The sequence below is a fragment of the Giraffa tippelskirchi genome, chromosome 3 (genome assembly GCF_054371585.1).
Source record: "Giraffa tippelskirchi isolate mGirTip1 chromosome 3, T2T-mGirTip1v1.2.pri, whole genome shotgun sequence".
Taxonomy (NCBI): Eukaryota; Metazoa; Chordata; class Mammalia; order Artiodactyla; family Giraffidae; genus Giraffa; species Giraffa tippelskirchi.
The window spans coordinates 24,601,578-24,619,368 of NC_137277.1; the positions used below are offsets into that span (position 1 = coordinate 24,601,578).

Genomic DNA, 17,791 nt, shown 5'->3' on the forward strand with positions numbered 1-17,791 from the left:
GTGATTCTGGGAGAGCAGGGAAACAGATGGGAAATGGGGACAGAGGAAAGGCGCTGGGTTGGGTGGAAAGTTTTTCTGAAGAACTCCCACGGCTCAGGCCTCCCCTCCCCCTCCTTGCTCGCTGCCGCCGAGCAAGGAGAAGGCTGGTTAGTAGAGAAATGGCAACTCGGCGGGAGCTGGAACTAGAAACTTTCTGTCAGTGTAACAGCCTCGTGGGTGGTGGTAAGTATTCATCCGTGTGGGTGGGGGTGAGTGTTTAAAAAGGACAGAGAAATCTGAGGAGAAGGGTGGGGGTGGAGGAGAGCCAGGAGGAAAAGGGAGCTGGACGTGGGGGCTGCAGGGACAGGGGGCGGCAGGCTCTGGAGGGCTCAGATCCAAGGGAGCTGCTCTGAAAAACTGGGCAAACTAGCCAGAGACGGTTGTGTCCAGCTCGGCTCCAAAGAAAGTAATTTTTGCCACTTGGAGGTGAGAACGGGGGTGGAAGTGGGGAGTAGGCACAGAAGAGTAGTTGTCTGCAGGTTGTGCAGGGAGGCCTGAGAGGGGTCTCCATCTGGCCACCCCCTTCAGAAGCCCTGGAAGTTTTTTCACAGCCTCTCCAGCTGGCTGCAGGGTTGAGCGATTCTCTCCGCAACAACTCCGGCTGTCCCTGCAGGAAATACGGCTCTCTCTAACCCTGCTGACAGATTTTACGGCCAGATTAGAGAACTGCAGAAAACTTGGGTGTTAAAAGGGGCCAAGAGCACCTTCCTTCCCAGAGTCGCCGCTTCCCCGCCCCCCTGTTGTGCTGTGAATCCTACTGTACAGATATTTTCCCTTTGACTTTGGCTGCTTAGCTAGGGGCTGAAATCTCTAAATGAGAAAGGAGGGAGACACCAAGCCAAGGTGGCCCTTATTTTTCTTGTTTGCAGTTCCAGTTTTAAGCCAAAGCTCTGTTTTCCAAACTCAAGTTAAACTTTCTGACTTGGCCTGCCTCTCTCCTGCTAGGTAAATAATCAGTCCACTCTACATCCAGAGCCAAACATGGCGCTTCATCTAGTTACATCCTTCAGAAAATGTTATTCAGGGAAGAGGAAGAGAGAGAGAAAGAAAGAAAAACCCTTGAGCGTTATTTGATCCCAATCAAACTTTGCACGCTCTTATGCCTTTAAATTATAGCCTGACCCAATGCTAAATTGCTTGCTGCTTGGATGAGCCTAGTCCAGTTAAAATCCTACTTGGTGGTGGTGTGGGGGGCGGGGTGTAGAATTCAGGTTGCTTTTTTATTGTTATTTATTGTTGCATAAGGGCTGTAATTACTAACCTTGGACTGCCAGGATACAACATAAAAATGAAAATCAGCCCTGGCTTTAAGGCTGAGGGCCTGGAATGATTCTCACTGACACGCCCCCCACCCCCCACCATCTCTATCACCAAATATATGCTCCTAATTAAGCAATGCGAGAGCATCGCTTACAATTAGAATTATGCAACTCTTCAGCAAGCAGCCATCGCTTCTCTTTCAACGAATTAGCTCCATATTTCAGCTTCCCTGTCTCCTAGCTCTTATCGGCTCCAGCGACGCGGCGGTGACATTTCATCTTTGACAGACCCTCTCTATCCTCGCTCCAATGTGATAAAACTTTTATGGAACCACGACTAAGAAATGAAGTTTTCCCAAGGATCTTGGAAACAGAGCGGCACAATAGCCTGGGGACCATTTTATGTACGCTTGGATCCATAGCTTCTCCCACCCTCCTCCTCTCCCCTTACCCTGGCAGGGGAAATCAAACAGGCCTCCTCTCCCTCCGCCCTGAGTTTTATTTAGTGATTTAATTTCACTTTAGTTTTAAGGTTTGACCTGAGAAGTCTAGGCCTCAGAATTTTTTTTTTTTTAAGATTAATCATTTTCCTTTGTTTTCATTTTAGACCCAATGGTGGTTGGGCTTCGGGTCACGTGACGACTTCTTTGTAGCTCCGGAAGAGAACTGTGAAGTTTAGGTTGGAGAAGCAGTAATGGGCCAGATTTCTGTTGTTGATGGGTTGGGGGGTGCAGGGGACAGCAAGGAGGTTGTGGCCAAAGAAGCAAAAAGACAAAAGGTCAATCAATGAGGAAAAACTGAAGAGGTGAAGAAACCAAACAGAAAAGACCTAGAGAGAGTCCCCTAGTCTCCCTTTGCCCCAAACTTGTTACTTAAATCTTAACTAAAGAAGTTGGCAGAATGTTCCAAGCTTGTGTGAGAAAAACCAAAATAAACCTGAGACACAGATGGGGGAGCTAGGGCCCTGAGCAGGGGATCATAAAAAGGCCAGGATAGGGTCTTCACCATTCTTCCCTTGGGGAAATCTGGCAGTCAGCAGCCTGCTCCTCTATCTAAATTGGACCACCAAGACAAGATAAAATTGATAACAGAAAGTTTATTCAAGAATTATATGACAGACAACCCTTTTAAGTAAGGAAAAAAAGTAACTACAGAAGAACAAAGAAAGTTCCAAGAGGGAATTAACTCTAATTCTACAAATTCAGGACTATACAGTGACAATTAGGAGCTGAGTTCATGCCTTTTAGAACTAATTACAATTGCTCATAAGTACAAGTTTAACATAAATCTATAGTTTTTTTCTAGAGTACAATAACTAAAATAGCTGGTTTTACATGACAGGGAACACAACGTCCTTTATAACAAGTAAATACTAAAAAAAAACAGTACAATTTTTCCTTTTTCCCTCATATAAATACATAAGGTAGGAGGATAAATAATACAAAAAAAAGAAAATATTTTAACAAGCTATAACCAATAAATATATATGAAAATGTTCACTAGAACACACGTTTTTTGAGCAATGCTGGACTCCTGCAGGCCCAGGCATCTCTCACAGTTGTTTTTATATCCATTAAAATGTAAACTCTAAGTGCAACAAAAGTGTCCTGTCCAGGGTTGAGCAAGGCACACAGGCCCAGCTGCAGCCCCTGCCTGGGACAGTTTGTCAAAATATACCCTGTTTTCACGTTAAGTCAAGAGAGCAACAGAAGAAAAGAAAAGTGTAGAACCTCGCGTCACCAACTGCTTTCTGTGGAGAGAGGGGGATGGACCTGGAGCTGAGATGGGAGGCAGCAGAATGGGCAAACCTTTAGTCCTGACAACTTGCCTGCCCTCGCCTCCCAGCTTTGCCATAAAAGAAAAAATATATATATATTTATAATATAGACAGCTCTTTCAGGATCTCTCACCATCCCTGAGCCCTCTGAACACTGTAATTGATAGGGGCGGGGTATAGATATTCATGTCCTAGAGCAGAAAAATATGGGACTAGAAATGGAGGGGAGTGCTCAATCAACCTCCTATCATGGGAAGAAATCTGAGGATTCAGGAAAGTGGGAGGGGGACATGCTTTGTGCCCTTGGTTTTGAAATGTATTTAAATTTTTTTTTTAAAGGAGAATTGCCAGGAAAAAAAAAAAATCAAGATTTGGGGGAATTAACCACATAGAAGGAAGGTAAGTTGGTTGGTTGGCTGGTGATGGCCTAGCCATCTTGTCTGTTTTTTAAAATGTGCTTCTTTGCCTGTTTCCCTATCTCCTCTTCCTCTACCCGACTCCCTAGGGTGGAATTCCAACTGGATATTGCTGGAGGCCTAGGGTTGATGGGGTCATCTCCAATCTGCTGTAGATTCCTTTCCAATGGGTTGGCAGGCAGACTAAACAAGAGCTGCAGGACTTAAAAAGCAACCTCTCAGGCCAGGGGGAGGGGAAGGCGCTCCAGGCCCTTTCTTCCTGGGAAGCCTGGCTGCCTTCTCCCTGCCTCCGCTTTCAGACCTCCCGACTGCACCCCACAACTCCACAGCCCCCGCCCCTCCTGGGTCTTCTCCACCCCAGGACCTGCCCCTCAGCGCTCCCTCTCCCATCACAGGTGTGTTAACTTGGGCGCTTCTTGGATTCTACCCTGAGGAGGAGGCGCATGGTGAGAGGAGAGGTCTGTGTAGGTGGGGTGCGCGTCGCAGGGTCCGTGGTGCTGGCTGGGGGCCATAGGGGGCGCCCCGTTGTAGTCCAGGTTCCCCGAGGGGTGGTGGGAAAGGTGGTTGAGGCCGTAGAGGGAGGGGCCGGCAGGGGGCGGCAACGGATCCGCGTAGCCGCCCCCGCCCACGTACACAGGGCTGCCCTGCATGGTGGGCGTCCCGTAGGCGCCCCCGTTGGTTTGGAGGACGTGAGGCTCGTAATCGGGCGCCGGGGTCTGGGGATACTTCTGCGGGGCGCCGCAGCCTTTGAGGGGGGGCTGGTAGTTGGAGGGCAGCGCATAGGCATTTTGGTGGGCTTTGCCGAAGGCGGGAGGGGACGGGCTCTCATAGCTGGGGGTTATGGAGTGCAAGGCGTTCATGAAGCCGGCCGTGGACTGCATGGGCTGCGAGGGGCTGCCGGCGGGGGAGGGACCCCCCGAAGACGAAGCCAGGCCCTTGGCCTTCTGGTCCTTCTTGTATTTCATGCGCCGGTTCTGGAACCAGATCTTGATCTGCCGCTCGCTGAGGTTCAGCAGGTTGGCCATCTCCACGCGGCGCGGCCGGCACAGGTAGCGGTTGAAGTGGAACTCCTTCTCCAGCTCCACCAGCTGCGCGCTCGTGTACGCCGTCCGCGCCCGCTTGGAGGCCGCAGACCCCGGGGGGCTCTTGTCTCCTCCCCCGCCGCCGCCCCCGCTGCCGCCACTGCCGCCTCCGCCTCCTCCTCCGCCGCCGCCGCCGCCGCAGCCCTCCGCTGGACCCGAGGGGGAGGGGTGGGAAGGGGAGAAAATGAAATAAAAGATAATTACTGAACACGCTGAAATTGAATGCATCGTTTCTTAATAAATCCAGGCCTGGACTCGGAGCCCCCGCCGCCCTCCCCTTCGCGTCCCCGCCTCCTCCTCTCCACCGCCCCCCGCCCCCACCCGCCGCATTAGCGGACACTCTATAATAGTGGCATTTATTAAGAGACCTGTTCTCCTCTCACTGCCCCAGCTTATGAAAATTTGATCATGTCACGCAGACAGAGCCGCATGGCCATTTATTTAGGGCTGGATTTTCTCGCACACGCTTTCTCCCCCCTTATTCCTAGTTCCAGGTGTAGAAGACACTCCTCCACCCTTCACCCTGCCCGGTCCTGTGGCCCAAACAGGTGCTTGAGGAGAGCCCCTGGGCGAGTCTGGATATTCCGGGCAGGGCACGGAAATGGGGGGCGAAGAGGCTGCCATGCCTAGAGGCCAGGACCGCGGGCCGCCCGAGCGATTGTGATTAATACCCACAGTAGTAATACTTAATAATAATCAGTCGTTGACGACTCTGCGTCTACTGGCAGCATCTCATGACTCGGAGGCCTTGCAAAGGACTGAGGCCGAGCACCTGGCCTTCTGGACCTCTCAGAAGTTCAGGTGGAGGGGGGGCAGGAGGGAGAGGGTCCTGGCGGGGTCAGGGGTCGCCAGGTGGTGAGGGGTACGGGAAATGCGCCGCAGCTGCCGCCGCCGCCTGGGCGCCTAGGGGCTGGGTGCTAGAATAACAGTGACATTCCTGGCCGGGACAAAAGCTGACGACGACGACGAAGCCAGAGAGCCGGTACCTGTGCCAGGGGAGCTGTTTTTCAGCTTGGACGTTTGCCTCGACTCTTTCATCCAGGGGAATATCTGTTTGGTGAGGGTGGAGTTGGAGCCGGCACCGCACTTGGAGGGGCTGCTTTTGCTGGGACCGCCCCCGTTACTGCTGTTGCTAGTGGTAATGGTAGGTGCGGCGCTGGGCGGGGGCGAGCCGGGCGGGGCTGGAAGGGGCTCCGAGGCCAGGCCCGGCCTCATGCAGCTGCCGTTGAGTTCCTTGCTCTTGGCGTGCGGGGCGCCGTTGCCCAGGGACTGCAGCGAGCACGCTGAGCGCTGGTAGTCGCTTTCCAGGTGCGTGGCGGCCTGGAAGGGGGGCTGAGGGGGACCCTCATAGCCGAAGCCATTGCTGCCAGGGTATGAGGGGTAGCCTCCGAAGAGTGCGGCGGCGGTGTTGTCGTAGTAGGTGGCTTTCTGCATCGCTGGGCGAGGCCCTGGTGGTGGGTGGCAACTTGCAAGGGCCTGATACCCTCACAACCGGACATTGGCACCCCTGGGGGTCACGTGGCACGCCGGACCACCCCCCCCTCTTTCTGCCCCCCTCCTCCCGGGATCTGTTCGAAGCGGTTGACCTGCGGGGTGAGAGAAGACACGGGGAGAAGAGGACGGGGCTCGAATCCATCTTAGGAACTGAAAAGGGAACTGACATCAATAGGGTTTTTCTTCTCCCCCACCCAACATCTTCACAGCAGATGCTGAGGCCACTTGCTTGGCCTGAAATGGATTTTTCTTATATCAGTGCTTTAATTTTAAAAGAAAAAGCCCACCAGTTTTCATTTTCACTTAAAAAAATGACTCCACTCCTTTGGGAACTGCCTGGATATAGAATCTTACTATGGCAAGGGCCATGGCTTCTCTCCTGCCTGCCTACTAGCCCCTGACCTCTCCTCTTCCCTCTCTCTACACCCGCCCTGCCAACTCTGGGATAGGGTGGCTGAAGGCGGGGACTCCAAAATAAAAGCATCATCAACACCCTCCTCTGAGCTGAGAGGCCTCCTGCCTTTGCCTCCATCTAGGTTCCTTTCATCCATGCAGAGTCTAACCTGGAGAAAACAACTGAGGCTGAGGATCGCTGGGAGAGGCAGAAGATGCAAGTTGAGCAAGGAACCTTCTGGTGTGAGGGAGCCTCTCCTTACCCTCCCACCTCAAGAAGCAGCAGCCTGACCCAAAACTTCCTGAAGATTTTTAACCTCCAGAGCCAGTGAAACTGAGCCACCTCCATGGCCTTTGCTGCAGGTACCAGCACCTCCAGTCTGAGTCTTTGCTAACCAAGTCTGGGATCCCACAGCCAGCGGCCCCCATGGGGCCCCCAAATGGAACAGGATTGTTTCTTTGGTGGGACTGGTTGGTGCTGTGACCATTTGGCTGGGTCCTCCCCCACTCTGTTTTTTTTTTTTCATCAGGGATAATTTTTTTTACCCACCCTTTCCTTGACAGTCAGCTTCCTTTGATTTTTTCCAAAAGAAGAAAAGAAGAAAGAAACTGGGTGACTGCTGGACTTTTCTACAAAGAGAGGGGAAAGTGCTTTCTAAAACAGATTTTTTTCCCCTAAGAAAAAAGAAAGTAAACAAAGCAATCTAAGCAATATTATCTGGGCTGGAAACTGGGTACCCCTGTTTACTGAAGTTCTTTGAGGCCAAAAAAAAAAAATCATTAGTTTAATGCAGGCTTTTAAAAGTGTGCTGGAAAAATAAAGGTTCAAGCTGTCATAGGATTTTGTGTATTTCTTCTGAAACTTCTGACTGCATCCCCCCAAGCTCACCAAATCTGTCTTCTCAACTCCTCACCATCACTTTTCATAGAATCTTTAGATTGACCCTCTCTTCTGACATATGAGTTTGGACTAGTTAAATCTCATTCAGCCCAGCTGGTCAACTCCAAAGAAAACTAAAAATAGGAAAATAAAATAAAAAGGGAGTCTAGGTGAAGGAAATCCCTCCCACACATAAATCCCCTTCTTAATGGCACATATTTATACTCAAAAGGGAGCCCGGTAACTCTGAGTTCCGATTGGTTTCTGGGAAGAATTTGTTTCTGGGAAACACACAGGGGTCTGCAAAGCAGCAGGTCCTTCCAGGGAGGAGAACTGGAGTTCAATTGACCAGGCTGACCCAATCCTTTTATTATTATTACCATTAGCCTCTGATGATTTAACCAAAATTAGCTTCGGAGCAGCCCTGGTTGAAGGGGGAATTAATTAACAGGCATCAGTTGAGTTTGTTATTAATAGATAAGAGAATGAAATAAAAACGTTGGAGGGGGTTGGCTGGCTGGGCCCTGGCTTTATTTAGTCTAAATGATTGTTACAGCAGTAATGATGATGATGATGATGATAGTTATAATAAAACAATAATTTGACTAGACGCCTGGGGCCGAAATTCCTGTCGCTCCCCCTGCAATGAACTCGCAAACCATCGCAGGAACGAGGCCAAGCGAGTGTGGGAAGCAAGAAGCTAGAGACCTGATAGGAAAGAATGGAGCGGCGAGAAAGGGCCGGGACGGTTTGTGGATGGAGTTAGTCCCTGGCTGCTGCTGTTGCCGCTGGGCTGTCTCAGCTGCTGCTGCCATGGTGCCTGGCGACAAGCTATGTTGGCCCAAGGAGGCGAAGAGAAAAGCATTTAGGACGCAGAAATGGTTAGCTGCGGCAGGTTCCAAGCACACACGGCCGAAGACCAGCCCTAGGGCGGCAGCAAGTTTGGGCGCTGAAGGTAACTAAATTAAAAGGCGCCTTAGTAACTCCACACCGGGACTTTGCCAGGCCCGGCCGGCCGGAGAGCGCATACAGAGGCCTGGCTGATGGGACAGTGAGAAGAGGGAGAGGTGCCCAGGGGATCCGAGATCTGGGGATCCAGGAAAAGGGGGGTGGGGTGCAGTTCTACCAAGCCAAACACGTCTATTTCCCTTGCCTCCATGTTGAAAAAATCCAGGCTCCATATGGCTTCTCCGGAGAGAGGGAGGGAGGGAAGGCGACGGTGGCTCCCGGCTTCCCCCCAGGGTCTCGCTGGAGAAGGGCAGTGAGCCACCCCAAGAAACCCATCTTTCCAAGCAACCCCCCCAAAAGCTTGGGAGAGTAACAATAGCTGGGAAGACCGGGGAGAGGGGCTAGGCCACCTTCCAGGACTTTAAAAAAAAAAAAAAAAACATAGAAGAGAAATAGAACAAAAAAGGAAGAGAGAAAAAGGTTAGGCTCTTCTTAGCAGCCGGGCGAAAATTCAGTCCAGATCTGGCTGCTGAAAGAAAAGAGAAGAGAAAAGGAGAGAAGCAGGAAGAGAGAGGGAGAGGGAGAGAGGGAGGGAGGGAGAGAGAGAGAGAGGGAGAGAGAGAGAGAGTCGCTGCGTGGAAGGAAGCTTAAAGCTTGTGAACTCTTCTTGAACCGAGATTGGAGTCATATGGGCCATAAATCATTGAGACATACTCTCCGCCATTCACAAACTGATAGCCTATTTCAGTCCAGCTTACCTTAGCCACCGACGAGGGGAGAACAGGCAGACATAATATATATTCACATCGAGCCCCAGCGCGAGCGGCAGGCGAGAAATCTCCCCTCCTTGAAGGCAAAGGAAAAAAAGACCACTGTTTAAAGCGGCGTCGCCCCCCTCCCCAATAGCCACCCCGGCTGGGGAGCCCGAGGGGCAGACCGGCCGGAGGAGCCGCTCGGCGTCCGCTTCAATTCACTCGGCTTAGGAGCGGGGGTGCGCAGGAGGGAGGGGGTAGGGGAGCGGGGAAAAAAAATAGAAGACCGAAAGGTGCTCGGGCGGCTCAGCTCGCCGAGAATCCAGCTCCAGGCTCCCGCACGGCCAAGCCGCCACAGTGCGGTTGCCCTATAAGACTGGTACGCCCTACTCTCCGTAACAATGGCCTCTGCTTTTGCACAGGGAAAAAAAACCACACAGACACACACACTCACACACACACACACACACACACAAGCTCACACACACCCCCACCTCTCCCCCTTTAGCAAGCTTAGATGCCTGATAAGGAAGGAAGGTGATGGTGGTAATGGGGGAGGGGGGCATTTTGAACGCCCCCTCCCTCAGTTTAAAAAAAAGAGTGAGAAAGGAAAAAAGGTAGAGCTTTTAAGTTTTGTTTTTGTTTTTTAAGGACAGGTAAATTTTTAAATTCAGATTTTGGTGGGGGAGGAAGAGGAGCGCAAAGACAAGGCAAAGCTGGTGGAGTTGACAGCTCCCCTCCACCACCTCTAGTAAACCCTTCTGTGTAAGCAAAGAAGTAGCTTGGGAGGCCCTGGCCTTGTGGGGGTGGGGGGATGGTTCCTGGGTGCCCCTCTGCATTTATTTGCAGTGGGAACACTAGGACTCTTTTTTTAAAGTAGTTTCACTCTTGTGGGACTGGTGGCTGAATCTCAGCAGCCTCTGTTTCTTCTCTCCCCCCCACCCTCTATTCCTCCTCTCTCCTGGCACATCTCCTGGCCCAGTTTCCAACCTGGGGTGGGGGAAACCAGACCTTTCTTTTCAAAAGCCCCCTCCCATTTTTGAGAACAGACAACAAGTGGTGAGTGATTATTTAAAAAATCCAGACCATCTTGTAGGGGAGGGGGGTTGAGGAGAGGGTGACAAAAGGGAAGACCTTGTGTTTAGCTTGAGTTCCAGACACTGCTGGCAATAGAGAGGCTGTAAGAACTTCACGAAGAAGTTTCTGTTAAGATTCTCACCTCCGGATAGGCAGAAGGGGCTAAGAGGCGATAAGGGCATTTGTACTTCTAAGAAGATTTGAAGAACCAGCAAAATGGCTTAATTTTAAATGCACTGGCAAAAGAGATGGAGGATAGTTATTTTTATTATTATTATTGTTCAGAACAAATCTGTTTACTTCTCTTAGCTCTGCAAGATTTAGGACTCTTGAAACAAGTGAGGAAAACTACAAAAGCTCAAGTTGTTTTAGAGTGTGTTTTAGAAGGGCAGGGAAAGGCTAGGAGGCCTGTAGGAGGAAGACAGGAGGCAAGAATGTAGGTGTCTGCAGATTTGGGGCGGGGGTGGGGAAGAGCCGTTCCTGGTGGAAGAAAAAGACAAAAAAAAGCACCAGGACTTTTCCAAAAGCAGGAGTGTTTGCAACTTGGCAGAACTGCTGACTCCGGGCTTAGAGGATAAAATAGAAGTCCGGCAGTTTCTCTTTTCTACGAAGGCAGCTTGGAAAATTTGTTCTCTTAACTCTGCGTAGACAGAGCCAGCTACTACCCTGTGACGTCCTGGTTAGAATCCTTGGCTTTTGCTTTTTCCCATCTGGATGGACCAGGAGAGAAGGGACTGGGAGAACAAAGGTGAGAGATGGTTTCCAGCTATTGTCCTCCCTTCCAGGAGCGGGTGCGGGTGTCTGGCAAAGCTTCCCTCACACCCCATAGCTCCCCACTCACTGGCTTTGCTTTGGGCTGAGAAAGGGTTCTACTGTCTACTCTCATAAGGTGTGGCCCCTGGCCTCCTCCAGTCCCCACTTCTTTCAGGCCCACTAAGTCAGGCTTACTTCATGGGCTGGAACAGCCAGTTTCCTGGGGCCCTGCTGAATTGGAGTGGAGAGGGGGACTCTGGCCTTCCTAACCTCCAGCAAGGAACCGGTTGAAGAGTCTCCTACTGTGAGGTCCCTAGGATCCTAATGCCTGCCTAGAGAGTTGGTGGCTGAGGGTGGTGGGGAGGTGAAGATGGAAGGTGGAAGTCATTTTTCTATGTTTATTAGTAGTATCAAGAAAAGAAAATACCCAAGCTGGACCTACTGCTGGGGCTCAAGCCAGGACCCTCAGAGAAAACAGTCAAGGCTACAATGAGTCTGTCCTGAGATCTCCAGACCCTGGTTAGAGACCTGTTGGATTGGACTTTATGTAGCTCTAGGCCTGGTGGGTCAGTGACTCACTTACCGAGGCTTCTAGAGGCTTAAGAGACCAGCACCTTTGGATCTTTTCCTCCCCCACATTAAAAAGTCAAGAATGTACCTCAGACCCTCCAACTCTTCTAGCTGTTACTGCCACTAGAGAGAGAGAATCATTGTGAAATTAGGAGAAGAGGAGGACCTGGTCACTTGTGGGACCTGCACGGCTTTGCCCCAATGAATAAAGGGAGAACCCAGGGACATCCAGTCAGTTGCGGGCCTGCAAGAGGATCAGCCTGGAGCTAAGCCAAGGGCAGAGGAGTTTTCCAGACACAACAGTGGACCCCTCCCCGCTCTGAGCCTGGATTCTTGGCTACACAAGGAGGTGGAATGGGAGCGACAAAGAGGGCTGGGAGAAAGAAAGCTAACCTGGAGCAAATTTTCAGAGGACATGCATCCCCAAATGCAGTAGGAAATAGAGTAAGGACTTCTTAAGTAATTCTGAGAGCAAAGCCCCTTCCAAATGCTTGAGACACAGTTTGATCCCAGTTTGGTTTCCTTCTGGACTTTATTATTCCTTTCCGGAGATTTCTGGCTGGCAGATAGCCCCTTTGGGGGGCTGGGAGGATGGGGGATGAATGGTAAAACGGCAGCTCCAGGGTACCCTTTTCGTCTGAGGTACGTCTGCAGGCTAGAGACTTTCCAAATTTCGTGGGGCAGTGAGGAGCCTGGACATGAAATTTGGGGTGGGAAACACCAGCGGGGTTGGAGGGAAGACTTTGAGGTCTGGAAAAGGAGGAGAGAGGTATTTATCATCCCTGATAGTGAAGTCATAATTTAGGGGGAGACTAGAGAGAGAAGAAGGAACAATCTCTTCCTGGATTCAAGTGGGGAAACTTGGGCAACTTACCGTGTGTGTTTATGTGTGTGTCTGTGTGTGTGAGAGAGAAAGAGAGAAATTTTTTAAAAATTTAAGAGAAAGATTAAGACACAGAAACCTTAGAAATTAATAATAAAGGCAAAAATCAGAGAAAATGCCCCCCTTCAAAGACATTCTTTCCTGTTTCCCCAGAGCTAGACCACTCACTGCCCCACTCCTAATCCATACCCAGTACCAGGACACCGGCCCTTAAAATCCTCTTGAGCAATCACGGGTGGCCCATCCTTGGAGGCCATTGGAGATGTCTGTTTCCCTCTGCGCCCAAAAAAACATCAAAGAACAAACGAAAATTTTCCTCTCAATAAGGACAAACTGGCTGGTTCCTTTAAAATCGATTTCTGGTATCAGCCGTGGGATGACCAAGGGATTTTTCCCGCCCCCCACCCCAGCCTAGCCCCCAGCTCAGCTAGCCCCACATTTGACTTGCCCGCCAGGCTCCCTGAGAAGCCAGGACCTGGGAGTGGGGGCTGGGGGTGGTGAGGCGTTTAGCAATCTCTTTCTGGCCCTGTCTGGGTTCCGGGTCCTACACTCTTCCAGCTTCCAACTCTGTGGTCTCGGAGAGTCATGAAAAGTACACACACACACACACACACACACACACCTGAATCTCCATCTCTTTTAAATATTAATAAAATTTCAAAGATGGGGGTTGTAAAATGGGAAATGCTACTGCAGATCGCTCTTGGTATTTGGATCCTGAACTCCCACCTTTCTAAGATGACTGAGCTGGTGGGAACAAAGGGGCAGAGGAAGGAAGATTTCCCGCCTGGGCGGAGGCCGGTGTAGACCCGGCTCGGTAGAAGCCGAGATCAAAAGAAGAAAAAGGCCGAGACTGAAATAAATTGAAGTAAATTCCGAGCTGAACTCTCCCCTAGCCCCAGGCACGGGGGCGAGGAAAGGAGGAAGACAAAACAAGGCTCCCACAAGGGTTTGCAAAGTCTGCTCAGTGAGCAAGGAGGCTGAGCCAGTGCCCCTATGCCGAGGACCAAGTTAGTGAGCGGTGCCCAGTTGGGTATGAGCTCCACTGTATCAGGGGTCCCATCTCACCCAGAAGCTCTGTCCTGGCCTGGCAAACCCCACCCCTGTGGATGTCGAGACAAAAGGTGGGCAACGCAAGAGGGAGAAGGACAAATCTTGGACAGCTGGGGGCCTGGGCTCGGGGGTGGGGTAGGGGGTGTAGTGGGGGCTTGCTGGGGAAGGAAGAGAGAAGCTGGCAAGGGAGGAACAGGGCCCAGGGAGTTGCTGCGAGGGACTGACTGCGCAGCTCTCCTGACAGATCAGATGCCTCTCTCCCACTGACCTCTGTTTAGCAGACAATAACTCACGGGATTAATGACCAATCAGTGGAAGGCCTCCCGAACTGCCTCCAAATATAAAACCCCGAAGTCAGAATGGGATAGGCCTAGAATCTGGGCCTGCTGGCCCTTTCGTTTTTTTTCTTTCTCTCAAATAGGATTTGGGGTGAGACTTTAAGAAGTCTGGGGAAAAACAGACTATTTCCTCTTGGGATTATCTGGCCAGGAACTCTGATTTCCAGAATCCCCCCCAAATGTATTTGTTTCTCCTCTCTTCCCACTTCTTCCACCAGAATTCATATCCCTGACAACACTTCCTAAGGCAGTCTGGAAGCCTCCCCTCCCCTCTGCTAGCCTCCCCATATCCCTGATCCTACAAGAAATCTCCCTTCTCACAGCCAGGCCACTTCTGAGAAGCCCCCACTTCCTTTGAATTGTATCTTCTTTTCCCCAGTTGGGAGAAGAAATGGAAAATAACAGCAAGAAGACAGGGGTCATCCACCTTGCAGGACTTCTGTCCTGGCTTCCCTGGGAGGAGGAGACTTGGTGTAATGCCATGGTCCCCTGCGTCCAAAGGCTCACAGGGGCAAAGTGAGGCTGGGAGTGGTGATGGTGGTCTGCTGTCTTAGAATCTAAATTCTGAAACCATAATTCGGTCCCCGGGCTGGCGTTGGAGAGACTTCAAAAGCTGTATTCCCAAGAACTCCAGCCTCAGCTCCGAATCCTGGCAGAGAAAGTGCTTTGCTCTTTGAGGCTGAGCCCCTCCTTCCCTAGTTCCCCTCCAAATGCCAATCCCGGCCCAACCCAGCCAGCTAGCCCCTCCCACTGCTCTCCAGTGCTCTAGGCTTGGGTTTCTCCTCTGCTGAGAATAAGGACACCTTCAGGAGGAAGAATAGTCCAGATTCCAGTGGATTCCCTCGAGTCAGTCTGAATAACCATGCACTCCTCTGGACATATACAAACTTCATGTATACTGCAAATATGCATGCTCATAGTGACTTCTATACTCAGATGCCCACAGAACCCCAGGAGCAACAAAAAGGAGTTGCTCCCAAGCACTAGAGAGTTACTCAAGGTCAGAATTGGGAAGAACTCAGGGAGTGTCCTGTCCAATGCTGCCACTGCCAAAGATAGAGAAACTGAGGTCCAGAGCCAGGAAGTGGCTTGCCTAAAGTCATACATAAAAGGTTTGGGAGTCAGGAGGCTTGGATTCTAGGTGGTCCAGATTGGCTGTGTAATCTGAAGCAGATATTTCACTGGGCTTCAGTTTTCCCCACCCCTAAAGCCAGATCACATGTGTGGAGGGGAGGGCTTGGGCTCAATGATCTTCCCTTTTGAGCTGACAGTTTGTGGTTCTCTGTGTACTGATGTAAAAGTGAGTGACAATAAGCAGTCATAAACTGATTTCAGATAATAATGGTAATGGGCACCATCTTATCCAAAATCAGACTATTTCCTCTTGGAATTTAAATGCTTACACCCCCACAACTGAGTGCCAACCCTACTTCTGTCCCCTCAGAGGCTAGTGCACTGGTTTTTACTGCTCTTCTGTGTCGTGAGTGGGTTATTCTCCACCTTCATCACCGAATCAAAAGTACTATTTTCAGACATAGCAACCTGAGCAGTAAATAATTAATTTGTGTAATTAGAGGAGGAAGGCTTCAACCTGGCAATTTTTAACCAGGAGTCAATGCACCCATTGTACCATCCTGGCCTTCTCACCCGACCCCCAACTCTGCCCACACACCTACCAGCTTCCCCAACTGCCTCCCCCCACTGGGAGACCAGCATTCCCAGGACTGCCAGCCAGGGTTCATGGAGTCAGACTCTGTTCCCTCCCCAACAATGTTCCATTCTCTGCCTGCTCCCCTACAGAAATCAGTCTGCCTGCAGCTGCCCCTCGCAGCTAGCTTTCCTGACCCCCTAAATCTGTGCTGGGCTCCAGGTACAGGCTCTCTGCTCTTGGGACACATGTAATCCACCTCCCAGCTCAAAATGCCCCAACAATGCAGCGAGTTTGCATTTCAAGAAACTCCCATTAATATCAATTTACTTCACTGAAACCTCGGGTTCTTCATCAAGTTGATGATTTATGATAAAATCAATTAAATTACAGCCACTTAGGGCCCAGCCGCTTCCTCTCAGATTTCACTGGTGCGGGGCCCAAGTGTCTGGTGGAAAAATGCAAGTTTAGCTGGAGGCGAGGAAAGATAATTCTGCGGCTGAGAAAATTTAATGCAAAACAATTTCCAGGCAAAGCCCGGTGTCTGGACAGAAATGCAAGAGCCACTGGTTGGCTGGCCTGCGGAAATAACTATCTGGGGGTCAAAATATTTTTCTCCCACCCCATCATCCTGCATGGCTCCTTTCCTCTGGTCCCCTTTGTGCTCACCTGCCCCCTCCCAAACAGAGATTTTGGGGGAATTTAAGCAGTACTAGTAGAACCCACACCAGCCTCAAACCACCAACAGCCCCTACCACTTCAGGCCTTTTTCCCCCACCCCCCTTCCCAACCCAGCTGTGCTCACTAATTCCTTAGTCTTGCATGTCAAAGTTAAAGGTTCAAAGTGAAGATCAGGCGGCGTGGGCAGATGACACAGAGGGGCCAGGGATCAGGCCAAGTGGGCACTGCTGCATGTGGCTGTGGGAGGAAAGAAAGCACAGGCTCCAGGAGCACTCACTGCCCCATGGCGAGGGCACGAGGCAACAGAGACTGTCCTCGGTACCCAGACCTGAGAACACCAAGTCCCCATGCAGTTGTCGGTGTGCTCACTTGTAAAGCGATGCTGTACCCGACAAACCCCGACCTGAATACACATGTGCTCACACAAAACACACCTACGTGTGTGTGCTTGCACACTCTCCTTACATCTCACATCCTGCCCCTGCAAAGAGACAGCTCCCACCATTTCCCCACATCTGGAAAAATAAATCCCAGTGAATCAACCTGGCATCGCCTTCCACTCCAAAGAGAGAGGCTTCTCCCGCCTCTGCTCTGTTTGGTTTTTGGTTTCCAGAGGAGGCAGGGAGTAAACACAGCTTCTCTGAAGCCATAAATCACCCCGTCTCCTACCTTCTCAGTTTAACACCCGGCCTTAGCGCAGCCCCTTGTAGTTTCAGCTTCAAATAACCCGCGAGGTGCTAGTAGGCTCTGACCATGGTGGCAGCTGGACTTTGGGAGCAGGACCCAGCCCCCCACCACCACCCAGCAGCTGCCCTCACATTTGCCACACAACACGGAGCTCCCAATTCCCCTGGAAAACCCTCCGCAGCCTCCACCACCCTTCCTGAGCCCCAGCGCTCCCCAGGCCCTAGCCGGGTTCTGTCCACACCCCGCATTCCTGCACACCGCCCCGCACCCTCCGCCCGCCCTCAACTGCCTCTTCAACTCGCCCCCATCTCTGTCTCGCTCCCAGACCGGGGCGCGGGGATCTCGGGCACCCCGCTCTCACCCCGAGCCCGCACCTACCTGTGCGGTTCTGCTAGGGCGCGGGCAGCGGCAGGCGGCTGGCCGGGCCGGGTCCCGGGGCGCAAGCGGGGGCTGAGCAGCCGGCAGCATCCCGGCCCCACCGGCCGACGCGGGGAGAGGCCCGGAAACACTCCCCCAGCCCGCCTGCCGCGGCCGCCGCTTTGTTCGGCCCTCGAGGCGGCGCGCGGCCGGCCGCGTGGGGCTGCGGGAGGCGGGCGGGCCTGGCGCGGAGCGGGGTCGAGGCTTCGAGGCGTGAGCGGGCCGAGCGGCCGAGCGAGAGGAGCGGCGACTGCCGGGGCGCGCGGAACCCGGGGCGCCATGGCGGAAGGCGGGCGCGCAGCGGCTCTTCAATGTCACCGGCGAAATGGGTTCCATATGTCCGGCGGAGGAGGGAGGGGAAGGGAGAGCATTCTGAGCAGGACGGGACGGGAGCATGGGAGGCGCGACGGGGGAGCCCAGCGGCGGCCAGGGGAGGGACTGGAGAGAAGAGCAAGGTTTGCGTTTTCCATTTTCCCTGGAGTTGTCTAAAGCTGCTTAGGCTGGTGGAAACTTTCCCTTTTTCCTTTTCTTTCCAGAAAGATGGAGAAAGAAGGAGATTAGCGAGGGTAGCATCCATGTGTTCAGGCCAGGGCTTCAAGGGAGAAGATGTGGATTGGAGGTGAAAGGGAAAGTTCTCAGGCTGC

At 51.9% G+C, this 17,791-nt stretch overlaps 1 protein-coding gene and 2 long non-coding RNA genes across 10 annotated transcripts; 2 read left to right on the plus strand and 1 right to left on the minus strand.

Annotated features, from left to right (window-relative positions):
* Positions 1–2,374: 2,374 nt before the first annotated feature.
* HOXB3 (homeobox B3) lies at positions 2,375–17,275 on the minus strand. 7 transcript variants are annotated; one of them, XM_081582428.1, is made up of 5 exons: positions 9,328–9,386; positions 9,047–9,134; positions 7,350–7,474; positions 5,560–6,159; positions 2,375–4,722 (listed from the first exon to the last, which is right to left on the minus strand). In XM_081582428.1, the coding sequence occupies exons 4-5, from the start codon at positions 6,005–6,007 to the stop codon at positions 3,881–3,883; spliced, it is 1,290 nt and encodes a 429-aa protein (XP_081438554.1). In that variant the 5' UTR covers positions 6,008–6,159; positions 7,350–7,474; positions 9,047–9,134; positions 9,328–9,386; the 3' UTR covers positions 2,375–3,880. The 7 variants fall into 7 exon arrangements, 5 of the variants coding, with proteins under 5 accessions (XP_081438554.1, XP_081438551.1, XP_081438553.1 ...); XM_081582425.1 differs by having other exon boundaries at positions 9,226–9,386; XM_081582427.1 differs by lacking the exons at positions 7,350–7,474; positions 9,328–9,386 and adding an exon at positions 17,109–17,275.
* LOC145542817 (uncharacterized) lies at positions 5,308–7,296 on the plus strand. 2 transcript variants are annotated; one of them, XR_014080156.1, is made up of 3 exons: positions 5,308–5,717; positions 6,604–6,823; positions 7,025–7,296. It is a non-coding gene; the product is annotated as an uncharacterized LOC145542817 (long non-coding RNA). The 2 variants fall into 2 exon arrangements; XR_014080157.1 differs by having other exon boundaries at positions 6,623–6,823.
* On the plus strand, positions 9,477–11,952 carry LOC145542818 (uncharacterized). Its single transcript, XR_014080158.1, has 4 exons — positions 9,477–9,657; positions 10,023–10,099; positions 10,766–10,865; positions 11,276–11,952. It is a non-coding gene; the product is annotated as an uncharacterized LOC145542818 (long non-coding RNA).
* Positions 17,276–17,791: the final 516 nt, after the last annotated feature.